This window comes from Lissotriton vulgaris, chromosome 5 (genome assembly GCF_964263255.1).
Source record: "Lissotriton vulgaris chromosome 5, aLisVul1.2, whole genome shotgun sequence".
NCBI classification, from domain to species: Eukaryota; Metazoa; Chordata; class Amphibia; order Caudata; family Salamandridae; genus Lissotriton; species Lissotriton vulgaris.
Window position 1 is genome coordinate 364,622,039 of NC_141693.1, and position 21,455 is coordinate 364,643,493.

General features: G+C 44.3%; 1 protein-coding gene across 7 annotated transcripts in view; it reads right to left on the reverse strand.

The window, feature by feature from the left end:
* Positions 1-21,455, reverse strand: part of SPEN (spen family transcriptional repressor) — a 460,760-nt gene that overhangs the window by 416,264 nt on the left and 23,041 nt on the right. For all 7 annotated transcript variants that reach the window (XM_086921690.1, XM_086921689.1, XM_086921687.1 and 4 more), the window contains exon 3: positions 19,620-20,099. In XM_086921690.1, coding sequence (XP_086777816.1) covers positions 19,620-20,099 — 480 coding nt within the window. The remainder of the gene's footprint in view (positions 1-19,619; positions 20,100-21,455) is intronic.

The window sequence follows — 21,455 nt, forward strand, 5'->3', positions numbered from 1 at the left end:
AGGTCCTCCCAACACCCTGTCGCTTGTGACCATTGGTCCTGCAGCCACTCCTGGAGTGGTCTCATGTGTAGTCGTACATTTGGTACTATGTGGATGCATGAGGCCATCATGCCCATCATTTTGCTCACTGTCCGAGCTTGCCCCTTCTGGTAGAGGCGCGCCTCCTTCAGCGGTGCCAACGTTCTCTTCTCGCCGGGGAACACCTTCCCCTGCACGATGTTGATTTTTGCCCCCAGAAATATCTTGACCTGTTCTGGGTTTATCGAGGATTTCTTCCAGTGTATGGAGAAACCCAGGGCCATCAGTGTGTCTGTCACTATTTAAGCGTGCTGTTTGCACGTGTTGTATGACTTTGCCTTTATCAGCCAGTCATCTAGGTAAGGGTATACGTGTATCCCTTCCCTCCTTAAGTGCGCTGTGACTGCTGCCAGACACTTTGCGAATACCCTCGGTGCTGATTTTAGTCCGAAGGCCAATGCTGTGAATTGATAGTGATCTGAGTGGATTGCAAAACGTAGCAGATGTTTGTGCCGTCTGTTCATTGGGATGTGTAGGTAGGCATCTTTTAGGTCTATGGTTACCATGAAGTCCCCTGTTTGTATCTGTGGAAGTACTTCTTGCAGGGATGTCATTTTGAATTTTTGTGTCTTTATGAATTTGAGGAACCTTAGGTCCAGGATGGGTCTCATTGTTTCGTCTACCATGGGTACTAGGAAGTATGTAGAGTACACTCCCTTGTTCATTTCCATTGGAGGTACAGGCTCGATAGCCTCCTTTAGTAGGAGTTCCTCTGCCTCCCTCTGAAGAAGCTCTAGTTCCTTCTTTGCTAGTGCTCTTTTCTTTGGTTTTCTGCTTGGTGGTGTCTTTTCTAACTATGCAGTACCCGTACTGTATTGTGTTGATGATCCATTTGTCTGTCGTAATCTTTCTCCACTCCTGGAGAAAGCGTTTTAATCTTCCTCCCACTGGTGTTACGTGCTCGTGGTCTTTCGGTGCGGGACACTCCTGTTTTTAGTTTTTGTGCTCCACCCTTGGAGTTTTTTGTAGGGTGTGCACTCTCAATGTGGCCGAGTCACTTGGAGGTGGTTTGTTGTCCACCCCTCCTGTTTCCACGTCCCCTCGCTCTCCCGCGAAAGGACTGGCACCTATGTTGGTATTGACTGATAAAGGATAGAGGTCCGCTGCACTCCAAAGGTAAACTACGATATTTAATTGGATGTACCAGGAAAGTCAAGTTATTTAGGGTGATCAGGGTGCTGCCCCTACTGTCAGAGAAGGGCGGGAGATGAATAACAAATGCGAGACCTTGTAGGCACAAGGTGGATAACCTGAGCACTCCTGTGTGCTAATAAAGCAAAAGGTACCCAATAGGTATAATTGTTCAAAGTTTTATTCACTTTGTATCAATCGTTTAAGTTGATATGTAGTTACAATTTGTGGTTCAAATGGTCTCCATGTAGAGGAAACGAAACAAATCTTTTTATCACATGAAAGTGTCCAAAAGTTCCATAAGTGACATCATGTACATGGTTCAAATCCCCATGAAGTGAATAAAACTTTGAACAATTATACCTATTGGGTACCTTTTGCTTTATTAGCACACAGGAGTGCTCAGGTTATCCACCTTGTCCATACAAGGTCTCGCATTTGTTACCTATGTTGGTATTGCCACTGCTGTTTTTGCTGGCCTTGTTGCGTATGGGTGTCGCTTTGGTGGGAATGTTGGAAGGACTGATGCGACGTTCCCGGTTGGTTTCCCCCTCTCCCGTGTGGTCTCCGTGACTGGGTCCCTCTCTTTGCTGCCCTGAATTGCAAGACCCCCATGGATCTTGCGGTGTCATCATCCTTTTTGAGCTGTGAGAGCTTGTCGTCCACTGGTGCCCTGAACAGTGTTTCACCGTTGAACGACGGAGTGTTCAGGATATTGTGTTGCACCTACGGTTTAAAGCCTGATATTCTGAGCCAGGCTGGTCTTCTTTCTGTGATGCACAGCATCATAAGCCTGCTGGCAGTGTCTGCCCTGTCCAGTGCTGTTTTTAGGCAAGAGTTTGCCAAGTTCTTCCCCTCCTCTACCAGGTGCGAAGCCCTTCCTTGGTATTCCTGAGGGAGGTGTTTCACCAACTGCCCCAGTTCCTCCATGATTTGGGAATGGTGTCTGTTGAGCAGTGCGTTGGAATTAGCCATGCGCCAGTGCATAGCGGCATTCCTTTCGATTTTTCTTCCTGTTAGGTCCATCCTTCTGCTCTCTTTGTCAGGGGGTGGACCTGAAGTAGTTGGCACATTGGCCCTTCTTGCTGTTGCAGTGAGGAGTCAGCAGCGACCGTCCCCTGTATGTAGGGTGGGTCCTTTGAGGAGTGCTTGTATTTTTTCTCCGTCCTTGGCGTGACAGGTTTACAAGTAGCAGGCTCCTTGAATGCCTCTCTTCCTTGCCCTTTGATGCTTTCAAGCATTGGTAGGTACTGGCTCCTAGTGTGCATTGGGAGTAGTGTTTCTACTAGGAAATTCACTTTCGGCACCTCCTCCTCGAGCTCGACTCTGAACGCTGTAGCTGCGTTCTTGATGCATTCATTGTAAAGTCCAATGTCGTCCAGCAGCGAAGGCCTCGCTGGATGTGTCCACTCCCTCTTCTGGACTCTCAGCTTCGATGTCCTGCCACTCTACCTCCTGTGTATCCGAGTAGGTCGATTCTTGGTACACCCTCTGGTCGTCATCTCCCTCCTCTTCGTAAAAGGGGGGTATCATCTTCCTGATATGCCAGATCTTCCAAGCTCTCCGACGCTGGTTCTAGCTCGAATTCTTCCTCTTCTTCCTCGACCAAATGAACTACCGGTGACTTGGGCCTCGAAGGAATTGTGTAAGATTTTATTTTTTCTTCGAAATCTTTCTTTCGCTGCAGGATGTTCTCCATCTCTGCTTCGAGTCTCCTCTTCTTTTTTTCCATCTCCGCCGCCTGGTCGACGTCGAGTGGTTGTGCTGCTCTCTTTAAAGCGCCGCCAGATGGAGTTGAGCTGGTTTTCGGCGTCGAGGCTGGTCTTGCGTCTTCGACTTTGAAGATATTTTTGGAGTCTAGCGCTCCTTTTCTTGGACGCTTTTCGACGACTTTGGTTGGTCGCCGTCCCTCGGCGCCAGGGAGTCCTTCTGTGAGGATCCGCTGGGCCTGGATGTTGCTGCGGACGCCCAACAAGTTCTCTGCGTTGGCGCTTTCTGGGTCTTGCCCTCGTTTTTTCGAGAGTCTTGGGTAGACTGTTGAGTCTTTCTGACCTTTTTGGGGCGTCGAGTCTCCTACCTTTTCTGTAGTCTTATTATTATCGGTCTCTGCGACTGTGTAGCCGATGTCTTCTTCGGCGGCGTAATCCTCCTCATCGGTCGAGAGTCCCATGTCTCGAAGGGACGGTGGTTGGTTCTTGCCCTGCATGGTGTAGTTTGCTATTCTTTGCCTCTCTCTCACTCGAAGGGTCTTCGGCGTAAATGCGGAGCAGGCGTTGCAGTCCTTGCATTCGTGGTCGACCGGCAGGCAGAGGTTACAGACTGGGTGTTGATCCTTCCGCGCGTACTTATGATGGCAGTTGCGGCAGAATTTGAATGGTGTGTTGTCCATGTCTTGCGTTCAGGAGGCCCCCTGATTGCGCATTCTCCTCTGGACGTCGAATTGTGTTGACATTTTTTCTTTCTTCGTCGTCCTTTCGATGGTGTAGTCTTCCTTCGTCTTCTCCAATGTTTTTCTCTCCCAAAAACTCGAATCTTGCTGCTTCTTCTCTCCTTATCTCTGGAGCCCTCTCGGGAACGATCCAGACCCAACGGCAGAAAAAAGAATCTGAAGATGGTGCCCAAGGGTGGGAGCTTCCGCAGGAAGCATGCCGACGTCACAGGAAGGACACCAAAAGGTGGGACGTCGACGCCCACCTGGGGTAAGAAAAAAAAAAAAAAAAAAAACCCTACGATTCCGGACCCAACCACTAGACCGCGGAATAATGCACAGCATAGTGAATCCAGAAAGATTCACACTGCAAAACATTAAAACAATTGATTTGAATAATGACGGCTGATCCGGCAGGCAAAGAAATGCCGACAATGCCGAAAGATAACCTTTGACTGTAGCTACAGCCATCCCTTGCTGTGCTAAAGAAAGTGCAAACTGCAGAATGTCAACAATCGAGCCTTCAAAGGATCAACAAATTTCTCCCCACACCATGAAACAAATTTGGACCACCTATAAGAGTAGGTAGACTTGGTGGAATGACACCTGGCTAACAAAATGACATCCACCACGTCATGTGGGAGAGAAAAAGAATTCAGGTTGCCCCGTTCAATCTCCCAGCATGAAGGTGTAAGGTCTGGAGGTGGGGGTGTAGAACCTGCCCCTACGACTGCGAGAGGAGGTCTGCCCTGAGAGGAAGACGGAGCGGCGGGCACGAGGAGGGGTGGAGAAGATCTGTGTACCACACCCTTCTTGGCCAATCCGGGGCGATCAATATGACTTGGACCCGGTCTTGGCGAACCTTCCTCAGAACCAGAGGAATCAAGAGTATGGGAGGAAACTCGTAAAGGAGTTGCGAACCCCAACTCAACTGAAACGCGTCCCCCAAGGCCCCATGCATCGGATACTGGAGATTGCAGAATGACGGGCAGTGAGCATTCCGCGAGTGGCAAACGGGTCCACCTGAGGAGTTCTCCACATCCGAAAGACGTAATGAACCACCTCCGGATGAAGCCTCCACTCGTGGTCGGCCAAAAACCTCCGACTGAGACTGTCTGCACGTACGTTCAGAACAACGGCCAGATGATTTGCCATCAGACAAATCTGATGATCCTGAACCCAGGACCAGAGACGCAGAGCCTCTCTGCAGAGACACTGTGACCCAACTCCTCCCTGCTTGTTGACATAGCACATCGCGGTAGTGTTGTCCGTCAGGACTTGAACTGACTAACCGCGAAAGGAAGGGAGGAAGGTCATGAGCGCCAGATGTAGCGCCCGCAATTCTAAAAGGTTGATGTGACGCAACCTTTCCTCTGGAGACCAAAGACCCCTGATCTCCATATCCCCAGATGAGCAACCCACCCTTGAGTGGGCGCATGCGTTATCACTGTGGCAACCGATGGAGGCAGATGGAAGGGCTTTCCTTGAGACAGATTGCTCTCCACGCTCCACCAAGTCAAATCCGCTGCAGCTTCTCTGGAGATCCTCACAGACTCCCTGAGATCCCATTGTGTTGATACCACTGCCTGCGGAGGCACCACTGGAGTGCCCTCATGTGCCAGCATGCATGGTTGACCAACAGAATGCAGGAAGCCATCAGACCGAACAGATGAAGGACCTTCACGAATGGAACGACCGCTCCATTGTAAAATAAAGGAACCATTTCCTGTATGTCGAGAATCCTTTGAGGAGGAGGGAATGCCAGACACATCAGTATCCAGTACTGCACCTATGAACAGGTTGCGCTGGGAGGGCACCAGCTGAGATTTGGGTACGTTTATTGAAAAGCCCAATATGAACAACAACTGAATTGTGACTTGCAGATAATGGAGCACCTTCTCTGGCGACTCTGCTTTGATCAGCCAGTCGTCCAGATAAGGGAATACTGGTATCCCCAACCTTCTGAGATGTGCTGCCACCACTGCCATCACCTTGGTGAAGACTCGAGGCGCAGTAGTAAGTCCAAACAGAAGGACCGCAAACTGGTAATATTGTGAACCCACCGTGAAATGGAGATACTTCCTGTGTGACTTCAGGATGGGAATGTGGAAATCAGCATCCTGCAAGTCGATCGACACCATCCATTCTTCTTCCAGCAACGCCTGAAGAACCTGTGCAAGGGTGAGCATCTTGAACCTCTCCTGTTTCAGATAAAAGGTTCAAGATTCTGAGATCCAGGATTGGACGACGTCTGCCATCCTTCTTGGGTATCAGGAAATACCGGGGAGTAGCATCCCTGACCCTTTTCCTGCTCCAGAACCACCTCTATCGCACCTTTTCTCAGTAACGCCAGAACTTCTTCCTGCAGGAGAAGCAGTTGGTCCTCAGAGCAAAATCCTTGGCAAGGAGGGTAATCCGGAGGGAATTCCCGAAAGGGAAGAGCATGCCCATTCTCCACGAGATTGAGAATCCAAATGTCCGATGTGACAGATTACCAATCCCGCAGAAAATGGGTAAGCCGACCCCCTACAGGACCAACATGATCCGGAATGGTGGATCTAGGGCTGCTTTGCTGCGGATGGAATAGGAGAAAGAGGAGGAAACTTGACGTCCTTTAGGACGAGCCCTTTGTCTTCCTCTGAATGACTTGTACAGAGGATTCTGCGATTGCTGTTGCGGTTTGTTGTAAGAACGAAAGGAAGATCTTCCGAATCCCCTGTATCTCCTACTCACAGAACCTCTGGACTGAAGACTCAAAGACCTAGCCATTGCCCTGCTGTCTTTGAACCTTTCCAACGCAGCATCCACCTTTTTTCCAAAAAGGCTCGAGCCATCTAACAGCAGATCTACCAAGGCAGCTTGGACATCCGCAGAAAATTCTGAGGACTTCAGCCAGGCTGTTCTCCAAGAGGCAATAGACGAGCCCATAACTCTTGCCACAGTCAGCTGTGCCCAAACCACTCTGGATGACTTGGCAAGCAGCAGCCTGAGTGTGAACAAGTACCTCATTAAAATTCTGCCTATCCTCCTCCAGAATCTTAGGGACTAATTGCTTTACAGAGTCCATCAAAGCATGGATGTAAATCCCTAAGAGACAAGTGGCATTCGTTGACTTAAGAGCCACGCTGGCTGAAGGAAAGATTTTCTTTGCTGACGGATCTTGCTTTTTAAGATTCCTTGTCACCAGGCACCTGCGGAAAGGCACCTGCAGATTTCTTGGAACATACTGCCTGTACCACCAAGCTTTCGGGCAAAGGATGAGAAGATAAGAAGTCTGAGTCACCAGGATCCACCCTATATCTCCTCGCGACAGCTTTCGAGACCGCTGGAGCAGTGAGAGGCTTACGCCACACTACCAAGATTGGCTCTGTCAACGCCTCATTGAAAGGAAGCATAGGCTCGATCAATGAAGACAGAGTGGAGAAATTCTGTTAAAATATTAGATTTAAATTCCGCAGTGGGAAGATTTGAAATCAAAAGTTCAGCTGCTTTCTTTATGACCACATGATATGGAGCCACATCTTTTGACGGGGCATCTGGAACAGAAGATAACTCCCAATCTGGAGAAAGTTCTAAGCCACTAGCTTCCCTCAGATCAAAGAAATACTCAGATTCCTGCAACTCGCCTTCTTCCATCTCCATCTCTCTGTATCTCCATTCCTCCAGAAGCCGTTGAGCCTCCCTACGCGACCCCTCCTTCGGGATCGGCATCGGCGGATCTGCAACCAACTCAGACGGAGCGGCTGCCGGCGTCGAACTCGGCGCCGAAGGACCAGGCTGTAGCAAACTAGGTGGTCGAACAGGAACTGGCGCCGGTGACGAAGGTATCGGCGAAGACCTCAGTGGCGTCGGGAGATGCCAAGCCGGAATGAAAAGAGTCGGAGCTTACGTTTGTGGAACTCCAAGATTAAAAGCCATCGAACCCATGGGACTAACACGTGCTCCAGAGGGGTACATGGCTCTTGAGAACAGCTCATGTATCGCATTTAAATAATGCGAAGGACTTGGCCCGGAAATGGAGGGTATGGACCCACCGGCTTCTCCTGATGAGGCACCGGATTCGGCTCAACCTGTTCTTCGGCACGAGGAACCGGAGTCGACGAAACCTCAGGGGAGGGAACCTCTTCCTCCTCTCGAGCTGGAGAATGAATCGACATCGGAGACTGATTCGATACTCGAGCTGGTGACTGTTCCGGTGAACCAACAGGCAATTGCTCACCTTCCGGATCCAGGGCAGCAGGTGAAGGAGAAACAATCCTTCCGATGTCGACGACATCGGGTCCGACTCCTTCTCCGAATGACCCAGACCCCCATGCTGCTACTTCTTATGCTTCTTTTTTGACCTAGAAGCATGCCTCTAAGACGACCTCGAAGCCGACCTCGACTGAGACCTCGAACGCCTGGAGCGAGACTTCGATCTTTTCTTCTCCTTCTTGCCTTTTAACTTCGTAACCAGAAGCTTAGCCTCTCTCTCTCGCAAAGCCTTCGGGTTCATTTTTCTGCAACTTGGACAACCCTGGACGTCGTGGTCAGATGACAAGCACCACACGCAATCTTCATGCGCATGGGTGATCAACATCATTTTACCACACTCTCCACAGGACTTGAAACCAGTCTTTCGACGACATCTTGAAAGAGTTACAAGAAAACACTGAAAACTCTCGACAGTAAAACAGTAACAATAGAGCTACCGAGAATCCCTAAAGAAACTTAGCGTCGACTACGCGTAAAAAAGGGAACTGATGTCATCACGCCGACGTAGGCCCTTTATGGAGTCGGTGACGTCAGCGGAGCCGCGCGCGATGCCGTGCTTCTGTGACGTCGTCCACGTCGGCGTGAAGAGCTACAAAAGAATTTACGAATGTTGCTGACGCAGGGGTATATTCAGAAGGGGAGGAATCCACTGGCAGATGTATCCATCAGAAATGTTGGCTTTACTTTCTTACTACACAACAGTCGACCAACCATCCTTTGTAGGGTGATGCTTTCTTGTTTACTGGCACACGTGGCACTTCGGGATAACTTTTCTCTTACAATACAAGCAACGGAAGCGGTCTGGTGGGAAATGAGACGCTTCCAAACATTGTGTTAAGAGGGACTTGGAAGACAGCAGAAGTTGTGTTCTAAATGGAATCTGCTGTCGAGCCCCTTCTCTTTTCATTATCCAGCTCTCGGGTGCAGAAATATCAGTTTTTATTGGAAACTTGCTAAATATTTACAGCAGTGATTAGTAATCAGTATATTACTTAGAGAACAAGAAAGGGAAGCTAGACACTGCCTACCAATGTTATCCTTCCATGGTCCGCTGGATTGCTCCATCCTCGAGCATCGAATCGTCAGCATTGCAGGCTCTTCGTGATGCCCAAGTCCAAGCCCTGCGGCCCTGGTGGTGGGTCCATCTTTGGTACACACGAAAGCTCCTCTACACCCAGAGCCTCCTTCACATGGACTCTTCTTCCCTTGGGTCAACTAACCGATGGCTTCCCACGTCACGCCCCTTCGGCACAGGCTCACTGTCCTGCTTCGCTGCACGCTTCACCAACCTTTGTGCCTCTTACATTCAAGCCGCGATCCATTTTAGGCTGCTTTTTGGTAAGCCTCACCTTTCACAGCGAAGACGATAACTGATGGTCTTCATAATGCAAAGCTAAGGTAGAAAGGTCCATATCTTCACAATACAACATTAGACATTAGTCCATTGAATGTCTGTCCCTTATAGATCGCAAGGCGTGTTAAGGTCGACGCTCCCCGATTCTATGCGTCATCTCCTGTGTCACTGTGAGAATGTCAGAGTACAAACCAATCACTCGACACAAGCATTGGCATAGCAAATAGGTCTTGCTTTTGGGACCTTATAAGTGTTTAGTTATACAGCACAATATCCTTGGTGCAACAACATCAACTGTTGCATGGGTAAACACTTAAAAGGTCTCAAACGCGATACCTATTGGCTATGCCAATGCTTGTTTTATTTATCATTTTATTTTTACAGTTTTATATAGCACGAATTTGACCCGAATCGGGTATCAGAGAGCTTTACACATCACCAGTTGCATTACATGAGGACACATTAATTTTTGTCAGGCATGGGGAGATTAAGTGATTTGCCCATAATCACAGGATGTTCAGCTTCATTGCAGAGACTCGAACCCAGTTCCAAAGATTCGAGGTAGACCGCCCTAGCCATTAGGCCAACTCCTCTCCCCTAGTTAGAAGTCTATCATATTGAACACTTTAGTGACACTAGCATTGCAGGAAAAATTAAAGGAATACTATGTTCAATCAACCTTGTTAACACCAATAATAGATTCAGGCTCATTTCAAGTCAGTAGATAAAAGCAGCGTTGTATACAAATAACAGGTACGTAGCGATATAACAGAGGCAGGTATTAGGACTCTACAATTACCCAGTAACAATAGTAAGCAAATGTTCATGAAAGGAAGAAAGACGACATGGGAATAGAATAAAACAAGAAAAGTAATTACAAGACTAGATGAGGAGGAGCATCCCTTGGGCTCAGAGGAGCCACCAGATCAGACTGGAAGGACAGAAGCTTCTAACTTCAACGATGTGCTGGGAGTAGCCACCGAGCAGTCAGGAAAGACAGATGCTTCTAACTCAACAACGTGGTCATTAGTAAAGCTTTCACTTCCTTTCTGAAGGAAAATGTTGATGGAATCAGTCTAGTTTCCGGAGGTAGGGAGTTCCAAATTCTCGGGGCAATACCTAAGAACGATCGATTGTAAGTTTCCATTTTTTTAAATGTCTTCGGCTTGAGCAGCAAGGTACTGGAGTTCCTAGAGGAACGGTACCGCTAAAGAGTTCGAGCTTATTTGTAAGGTACAGAGAAGTGTTGAAGTGCAGTGCTTTGTGTGTCGTTCATGCAGGGTTTAGTTGAATCCTTGCCTCAAACGGAAGCCAGTGTAGAGATTTCATGTCCGGAGAGATGTGGTCGAATTTCTTGGAGCTTGTGATGAGCCTAGCCGCCCCATTCAGCGATGCTAGGAGAGGGGCTAATCTATTTCGGTAGGCCACAGAGGGTTGCACTGCTGTATTCCAACCTTGAGATGACTTAACTCTTGCACAGCAGATTTGAAGTCATCCTGGAGAAGGAAGGGTTTTAGTTTCCTTGGGATGCTTAGTTGGAAGTTCGCTCCATTGGTAGATGCGCTGATGTGATCCTGCATGTGTACGTTCTTATCCAGCACTATTCCCAGCGATTTCGTAGTCTATGATGTGGGGTGTGCAGTTGAGAGCGGAGAGATTATTCAAAAATTTCTCCACAATGGGGGCTTGCTAGGTCGGTGTGATAAGAAGGAATTCGGTTTTGAGGGTATTCAGTTTGAAGTGGTTGAAGGTTAACCAATTTTGGGTTTTGAGCAGGGTTCCATTGAGTGTCTTAATATAGTCTGGAAGAGAGATTTTCATGTACAGCTGGGTGTCATCCGCATACTTGGGATATTGGATGTTAGATGCTTCGAGGATTTCAGTAAGAGGTTCATGAATAGGTTTGAAAAGCGTTGGGGAGAGAAAGGACCCTTGAGACACCCCAGGGCACAGGGACTGGAATTGGATAGTTTTTGATTGGATTTTACTCCCAGAGTTCGGTTATTGAAAAAAAGAGGCAAACCATTTAGTACGGAGCCCGAGAGCCCCATTCTACATTCCAGAAGACTCAGTAGATTGTAATGTTTGACAGTGTCAAAGGCAAATGAGAGGTCAAGTAGTATTACTAGTCAGGATTCGTTCTGGTCAAGCATTGTGATGGAGTTGTCCACTATTTGAATGATGGTTGTTTTGTTGCTGTGGCCGTGACCGAAGCCAGATTGGAATTGATCAAGGGGTTGGAATTCCTCAATGTAGTTACAAAGTCGTTGATGAACAAGTTTCTCAAGGAGTTTTGCCAGAGTAGGGATGTTTGTAATTGGTCGGTAATTAAACAAATCTTCTTGGTCAGCCGTAGGGTTTTTGAGAAATGACATAAAACACTAAAAGAGACAGATTCTGATGGGGGTATGAGACGAATACGGGATTATACAAGTTTAAAAAAATCAGAATGCTGTCTGGTATGGAGAATGTTGGTAAGAACAGGACAAATGTTTTCTCTAGAAAACACCCAACGCTGCCGAGTGTGGGCACAGGATACCAAATGCCACTTGCTCCAAATCAGACTAGAGCTGAGACACAGATTTCAGCCAATAAGAAATCGACTCCCAACTGAGACAAGGGAGGATCAATTCAGAGAAGACTTCAGATACTAGTCATTAAATATCTCAGAAGAAATATTGCCACATACAGCCAACCTACAAATCACTCATCTGTCCAATACATAAATAGGAAATGAAAATTCAGAAAACCACCACAAAGAGAACGTTTACACTGGAGTAACAATCTGAAGCAACGGATGATTGACATTTGCCTCTTAGAACACAGGTAGGACAAAGTAAAACTACAATGCTAGAACAAAAGACAAATAGTCATTCATAAGGGACTATAATCTAGGAGCATTATTTCTACACAAGTCCTAATAGTGACTACTTAGCAGTTTAATTTCATATTTAAATCAAGTTTAAGACAGTCTCATCATACCAGTCAGTATAGGGCATTAAGAGGTTTCTTCACTTTACAGACATTCTTATATAGGCCCCTTATTGTGGTTCTCACAATGCAGAGGTATACATACTAGGTGCACTTTCGAGGTAGTGAAAGTGAAGATGAACCTTACTATAAAGCTGTATCCTGAAACTAATAATAATTACATCTGAAGAAAGGGTACTATAGAGTATTAATTTCGCAGCTAGAGAAGTTGTAGAAAATCTCAGGCTACAATAATAATGCAAGGATGCAATGGAACATGCACAGGATCTGTGTGGTAATAGTCATGTCTTCAAAAGCTTGAGGATTATGGATGGATGGATGGTTGTCCCTATCCCTGAACAGAAATCAACACTGTCTTATAAGAGTAATTTTTGTCAAAATGACAATATGCCCCATGCTCTTCCTCTCTGTTTTACCATTTCTCTACCACCCCCGCCCCCCCCTCATCCACATCCCCTAGCCTTCCATTGATCACTCTGTGTGCAATAAAAGTTGCGGCAAAACGATGCATTGTGAAAGTGAAAGCACGCATGGCGAGCTGGAAATACAAAACAAAAAGCGACCTGCAAGTGCTCTTTAGTTAATTAATTAGGCAAAGAGTTCTCCCGAACGGCTATGCAAGCTACAGAGTAAGGACACATTAAGGCGGCCCAGTCCTGATGGGAGGTTACAAAAGAAGACATGGAGGTATTAGGGAGCCTAGAAGGCATGAGTGGCAATAGGAAGGAAATTTTTTCAAAGACACGCTGGACCAATGTTTTTAATAGTTCCGAGTACGAAAGAGCTAATTGAAGATGGCATGTTTTCAAAAGGGTAGCCAATGAAGGCCGTCAGGGTTGGGGACAGGGAGCCCTGCAGCAAAAGATTTAAGATAAGGCGGCCAGACAAATTCTGAACAACCTGTAGTCTATATGAAGGAGGTCGAGTGGTAATGGTAATGCAAATAAAGGCAGAATTAAAAAACAGATTAAACCACTGTTTTGTGCAGCATTCTTATAATCTGAAAACATTTGGCAGCCAAGCAACTAATCTGGGTAGAAATGATAGCTTGATGTCAAAAATCGCAAAAAGTTCTTCACTGAGTTGACAGTGAGGGTACAGGTCCCAACACCCCACTATGGTGACTAACCAAGGACTGTTTGCCAAATATAAGTACCTTAGACTCACCACCACTGAGCTTAATACAGTTATGGCTTGTCCAATTCGCAACAGTTACCATGCAGACTCAAAGGTTGCTTTAGAGTTAGGGAGACGTCACATGTATTGGGTGTCATCCCCATAGGATACAATGTTAAGTCCTAAGAAGCGCTCCGAGATGTAGATATTGAATAAAGTCGGGATTAAGACATCCCTCAGAGACTCCAAACTGGATAGAACTGAGAAACAACCGAAAGGATGTGGTTGGGGGAGTGACCATTTTAGTTCTGTCCATTGCATATGGATACCAAAGAGACCGAAACTGGGGACCGAATGAAAGACTGTCAAAAGACATGGACTGATACAGTAGGGCCAGACAACGATGCCTCCTTGGTCTGAGATTGTTCGGAGATCATCTGACACTGCCAGCAGTGTAGTTTTGGTACTAGGTGGCAGTCAAAACGAAGACTGAAAACAGTATAGCATTGCATTTTCTTCCAAGAAACTTTAAAATTGAGATATTACTAGTTTCTCTAGGATTTCTGCAGGTATAGAGGAAATTAGATTGTCCATAGTTGGTCACAATCCTGGGCTTGCAGCTGGTTTTTCAAAAACAAGAACAATGGCTTGCTTCCGCGTATTTGGGACTGTAAACTTGGTCAATGTTTCTTCGTGAGAACACAGCACATCCGATCTAAAGCCGTTATGTATTATATGAGGGAGGCAGGTGCCAAGAGGAGAACCTGGTTTAGTGGAGTACATTGGGATAAGTAGCTAATCAGAGGTTAAGAGAAGAAAAATAATAAACTAAAATCAGTCAGCAAGGAACCTGGAGGCGAACATGAAGTACACAAGATAAGCAAGGCAGAGTCAAATGTAGGAATGCTGGGAAATAGGCAATGTTGTGTCAGACTTATTTGTAGCACCAACATGTGCTTCGCAAAAATAAAATTCAGTGGGAAAGGTTTTTGGAGAAAGAGCAACACTGCAGAATCTCCTTTTATAGAGATATTCTGAGGATGGTTCCAAACAACAGTACCACTGCAGTAGCCGTGCCTCTTTCAAGGAAACCAGAAAAACGCAATGCTAAGCACCTGAAGACAACTAGCATAAGAACAAGTCCACAGCGGAGCCATGAAAAAGTTGCTTGGTTTGATATACAACCTAGCAGAACATCTGGAATCTCAAGTATGCAAATTAAGCACATGGAATCTGAAAAATAAAAATCATTAACTTAAGGTAAAAAGAAGAGCTCTTTGTAAGCTCTAAACTGATAACTCAACCCCTTCCACGCTGATGACGAGCTGGGCTCGTCATGGCGTAGCCTCCTCGCACGCTGATGACTAGCCCAGCTCGTCACGTAACATGCGTTTTTAAAATCTCAGCGCAGGAGCGGAATTCCACTAGCGCGCATGAGGTTAAAGGACAGAGCAACTTCCACAAAATAAAACTACTCCCACATGTACACAGCATTAAATAGTTTGAATAACATGTACAAAGTAAGTTGCCACATACTAGCAAGCTTGATTTCGGCTGACAGAAGAATATAAATCTTAAACAAGCCTTTGCAATGCAATAGGACGCGCATTTGCACAAGTGTAAGCTATTGACACTGTAAATGACAATGCCTCATATTTAGGTTTTAAAAACAAAAACATAATTAAAAGGCATTGTCATTTACAATTCCAATAGCTCAAACTTGCATAAATGTGAGACCTAGTGCATTGCAAGTGCTTGTTATGCAGCTATGAGAACTGGGCATGTGGCTGAGAGCATTACTCTTTGGAGATTGCATTGTTGCTGCTGTCCTGCCAGTCACACTGTTTTACGGCTTTAGTGGTGTAGTTTTGCGAAGCTCACAAACTCCGTTCTATTGTTATAAAATATTCACAACCAAGGTGACCGTGCCAAGCACCACAAGCGTAGACCATTTATTTCTTGATGACGCCAGCAATAATAATAGTAACATTTATCAACTCTTTTCCTGAGAATCTTCAAGTTTCAGCACTATTAATTCGAGGAAGGTTTGGGGTAGATTTTGACATGGATAGAAAAATTGACATTTGTCGATTTAGCACCAACTAGACTTCCGGTCAAAATGAGGGCTATTGTTGGTCTACACTGCTCAAGTTATGGGAGACTTGAGTCGCCTGTAGTGAAATGGTTACATGAAAAATAAGTACTGTAACTCAGCTTTTTGTTCTTTCGAAGTCGATACAGTAAGTTCCTCTAAAAACGTAAATAGCAACAACTCATGTTATTTACTATATTTAGAATTGGTCTTAGGAACTTATTTAATAAATGACCATAGTGCCAACCTTACTGCCATTTTCCAACACACATCTTGCCCATAGTGGCAAAGTTTTGGAATCCACGCTGCTCTCAGCCTAAGCCGGACGCTAGAGGTTCGATACAGGTTGACGGGTGTGCAGGCTCACTGGGGTGCTGAGGCAGGAGGCGGCCAGCACCAAGGCGTGATGCGACTGTTCCAAGCTGCTCTCAGCCTAGGCCAGGGGGTTATGAAAAAGTGAGCAGTACAGCAGACCCAGGTAAGCAACAGCCCACAGCGGATCAACAGAGGCGCCCCTAACCCGGGACAATGTTGTAATGGGTTGGGTGCGTGCAGCTCCAGAGACCCATGATTGTAGAATGTTACCGTTGCGTGTTCCACTGTTGACAGTTGGTGCGATGGTGGTACACTCTTCGTTGCTGCCTCTGTGGAGCTTACTGGGAATAAAGACACGTTTTCCAGTAAACGTGTGTTTGGTGTCATTACTACAGACACTGTGCTGGTACACAAACAAAGGCAAAGCAAAAAATAGTGTTTAGAGGACTAAATAACACGTATCAATCGAAGTAAAAAGACCAGTCTCCATGGGAGGTTAAAAATGAAGACAGGGCTGTACTGAGGGACTAAAAAGCCTATTTATGAATAAGAAGCCAGTATTTACGAAGGACAAAGGCACAAGCCAATTACAAATATTGGTGGAAAGTGGGCGGGGCTTCTATTCCATACTCTACTACAAGTCTCGCAGAGCAGCGCATGCACGCAGACTCTAGGCTCGACCTAAAAAGAATGTTATTTAACTTAAGATGTGATTTATTGTAAAGTAAGTAGCACTGGAAGGCATTACAAATGGAGCAATACAAAATTTCATTTAAAACAATAGTGCATGTAGGTCAAATGGTGTTCATGTCCTCTCATATTTTCTATATCAAAGTAAACGAGATTCTAACTGCACAGATCAAACACCTAGATTTATTATTAATGGGTTACAAAGTAGGGGGTTACCTCCACTGAGTAACCAGGCGTGCTTAAAGAAGGCCTATGTAAAGGACTATCCAAAGAAAAGGTAAAGTGGAGTCCAAAATATATACTCCTGTCCAAATCAAAACAGAGGACAGTTTCTGCTATTCATTTCTGGACCATATGGGCATGTAGACAAAGAAAGGGCAAAAGTGTGTCAACGGTTCTATCAGCATCCCAGGATTGGGCAACAACAGATTTATTTAAGGAAACTTATCAGGTAATCTACTAAAATCTGTTCCCGCATCCAGAACAAATGCAAGGATATTCTTAAAACACCCTTCGATTAAATATCTAGAAATAGTTAACAGAAACTCTGGGAAGAAATCAAGAAAATGTTATTACTTACTCAAGGTCAAGGCCCTTGATGTGTAATAATTTTAAATTAAGGAATACCTATATGCATTTGCTATTTGGTCTTCAAAAATTATTATATATACACTGTAACCCACCACATACATTAACTAGGAATTTGTATTCTTCTAAATGACTGCATTCCACCTATTACGATTAATGTTGTAGCAGCCCAGTCTGACTTTTCGTTAATGTTGATCAGAAATCTAATACCTGACTGATACATTTAAATAACAATGTTCTGTGCTTCTATACATCAGCAATGGATTAGAGAACAACCTTCCTATCGGTCCACATTATTGGCATCAGGCACATACAATTCCAAAAAACAAAAATGATCTGTCAACATCTATTTTATCAGAATACAAACCTATCCACGGTGAGCTTTTTTCCACAGTATGTAATAAACTAGAGCCCAATTCACATATGGCCAGTAGAGAGGGAGGAAAAAAATCGGATTTTCTTTTGCATAATTACTAAAATATTAGTTCATCCTTAAAAAGCCAGAAATGTTCCTCAAATAATCAAGTAGTTAACAGTGTGCTTTACAAGACCACAAAACATGTTCAAGATTTAGTCCATCAAAACCGATCAGGACTTCATCTTCCAATTGCAAAGTTACAGATGTTCGCATTACAATTTTTTTATTTTTTACTGGGAAATTGAATTATTCCACATAAAGATGCGTTAATAGCAGTGTTTCAAATGCTGTTAGCAAATGTACCATCTATTACTGTATGTTCGAATCCAAAGGATGACAGCAAGAACTACAATGAGTAATTCATATCACATTCTGAAAATATGAGCACTTACTCTTTGCAATAACCAAAAATAACGGAACTACATCCAACATTCAGGATTTACTCCTATATAAAAAAGGAGAAAAAAAATCCACAACATACTCCTGAATTTTAAGAGTACTTTGTAATCAAGTAAGACATATAGGATCGGCCTCTAAACCTACTTTGATTACTTGGGGCATTACAGTGAATTTTGTAGGCTTTAGCTCCAAAAGCCCCAAACAGAAAAGGGCAGATTAAAGTAAGCAGAATCCTTAAAATGTGGAATTCGACTGGAGCCAGTTGACTCATGTTCACAGCAGTGTTGCAGAACATTGGGTTCACTTACTCTAATCATCTAAAAAAAATAGCATTAAGACATCAAGAATAGCAAAGCAAAAAATGCCAAAGTGTCTCAGCGATTTTTTTACCCTAAAAGAAGTAGAGACACTTTTTTGCAAACAACTTCAAATGGAAGGTCAAGACACCAGAAATATTTCAAATTGCTTTTATCACAACATGATTACCTATCAACACAAAAAACTCGCCAATCAGTACACAGCATGTCTTAAAGGAGTCAGATATTCTATTATTTTTGGCTGCCAGCTCGATCATCTCATGTGTGACTGAAAAGGGGCACCAGTAAAAGATGTAAAGCTGCAAAAGAATGGCACCATGCAAGAACGATTTACTCTTTCAAAAAAAAATGTATTAGCTAAAAAGACTGAGCAAAAAAGCAAACCAAATATTGAATTCTATCATAGACTTGGCTGACTAGCAGCAAACCGTTAGCAGCATTCACTTTACAACAGTTAACAAAAAACAATTGATGAAAGTTCCACCCCCACGCCCCCCCCCCCCCCCACACACACACACAATACCAGGAACAATCAATACTCGCTTCTAACTGGACTTAAATACTGCATAGGTATGTAAACTTAATATTGGAGTCAATTCCCCACTTCACAAATGGGAGGAAAATCAAACGGAACAATTTGCTTCTGCTATAGAGGTTTTATTTCAGAAACAGCCTTAGCCAGAACCTGGTATTGAAATAAAGAATGGTGGTCAATACATATAAAATGTCCATGAAGATCTATTATTGTATAAAACGTAAGATGTGCTACATTAACATACTGTGCAGCATACATTAAAAAAGTAGAGTGTGGGAACAGCAGCCCAGAATATTATTTACCAAGCCAAATTTACACAAAGTGCCTTTAGATTCGTTTTTAATGCACTAGTTTACTTCTATTATAGACCAAGAAATGTTACAACCGTTTTGATCACACAATTTATAATAACTCAGTGCAAATGCATGCAATTATACAAAGTAAGGTACCTGCACTTCCTTGGCACACATGGCCTTTGAGAGCAAGTTTAAAATGCACATCTGGTAAACATTTATCTTTGTTCTTCATATCACTCTTCCAATGACACATGAAAAAGCCCAATAAAATAAATGTTTAAAAAAACAAATTGACTACTAAAACAGGAGCAACTATTGTGAGCTATTCCGAAGGGAGCTAGGTGCTGCGGCACTGTGTCAGTGGGTCAATCAAGCAACCACTAATCGTATACATCCAATGGTAACAAAAGATTAGTATCACCCACTTTGTCATCAGTTTTCCTATCAACACACGCTGGTAATCAGGAAATGGAAATGCAGCTCCAAACAAATGGATGAAGTTGCTCTGACAACCATCACACACACATTAATCATTATAGGAACCAACTTAAATGGGCCACGATGTAACAACGAGCAGGTTATAGAAGCATGAAATATTTTATATTAATTAAACATACCTGTCACTACTGGTACTGCCACTGCTGCTCACAGAATCACTGCTCGAGGATCTGCTCCTAGAACCACTGCCGCTGGGAGACCTAGCAGGCCTTGTTGCTTGCCCAGGTAACCTTTGAGGAGACTGGGTTCTAGATTGTGATGAATGTGGTGAACGACTTCTACTTTGCTGGTAGTTACGATCTGCCCTCCTTCCTCGTACCTCCCGTGTAAGGTCATCCCTGTAGATATCCCTGTGTACCACACTCGGCAACGTAAACTGCTCGCGGGTTCGAGGTTCATATCGTGCATCATGTGTATCAAAGCGTGTTGGACTTCGACTCCGTGAAGTATAGTAGATTCCATGTTGCAAAGTCCGTTCTCTGGGGTCTCTGCTATAGTAATCCTGATCGTAATGTCGTGTCCGATCAAATCCTCCAGTCCCCCTTTCATGGTGTCCATAGGCACTATGTTCATAAGCACGCTCCCTGTTATCAGAAGCCCTGGAAAGGGAGTAGGACAAACAATACAGTTGAACTTAGAAAAAGTTGTCAACAACATAACAAAAACTCTACAAACTCATTCTACAAACTCATTTTTCCTCCACTATCAGCCACAATCCAAGTATACAGGTAAAGCTAAAAGAAGAAGTAGCAACTTTTGCTGCAGCTACAGGGCTTTTCTTTTTAGCATTACAAATCACTAACACATTCAATATGCTATTTTAGTAAATAGAGACAAAAAAGGCATCTTACACACTTCAGTGAAGTTATTTTGGTTGTAGTAGCTTTGCAAACACAGCAAAATTAACTTTAGGGTAGAAGACTAGTATTTTATTCTCAAATATTCGCAATTTTTATCTACATTACTACTAGCAGGTGTGTAGACATGGCTATATCACACAGTAGAAAGTGTAACAGAGCTATACTACTCCAAGAAAGGGTTGGTATTTTTGTGAGGCTCTGCTCATAACAAAAACTAACCAGAATGAAAACGGGTAATGCCGCAAAAGATTAATTTTACAAATGACATTCCCTCTGATGCCAACTGAACATGGAAGGTGTGGCTTTGAGGAAAGGAGAGGTAGCAATCCAGAATTCATTTCCATTAGCTGTAGCTGCTGGGAGGATTTCATAATGCAAAATCGATAAAGAACAATTTAATAAAAAGTCAATTACCATACATATACACTGAAAACTTCTCATGGTAATACAGGACCTTCCACGTTGTGACTGACCTGCTTAAAGGTCTACATTTACAGTTAACCTAGAATTGATGTCACACTGAAATTATTATTGGTTCATTAAAAATAAATGGTCCAACAACGGTCTTCGGATCATTTACAGTTTAACTTTTTCCTCCCAAATTCCCAAAGCACTAATTCAGAAGCCCCCCCAAAATGTCATCACTACCCCGTGCTTAGAATACACAAATGTACTGCATAACAATGGACCGGTTTTCATGGAAGAAAGTTAGCGTGAGTGCTCTCAGCAGGCAAAATTGGTGGACACGTAAACGGAAATTTTAAGATAGCTTTTTATTATATCTTAGCAATTTAGTTTCCAGCGACTACAACGGTATAACTTAAGAGCAATGATTAATGTTAGGTGTTTCTTAGCTTAATCAGTAAAAGTATACAAATACTTGAGCATCGGCAATTCATTTGAAGGGCTAGATCAGTCATGTGAGAGGTGATGGAGACTTCGACAAAGAGACTTGTTCAGTCATGATGTGGTCTATGTTTTGTCTTACTTCCTGAGCCCTGTCCCCTTTTGCCTTACCTGAGCTTTTCTATTTCTCTGCTCCCCATTCCTTCCCTTCTTGTCTTCCTGTCTTTCGTAATTTGATCCTTGTTCATT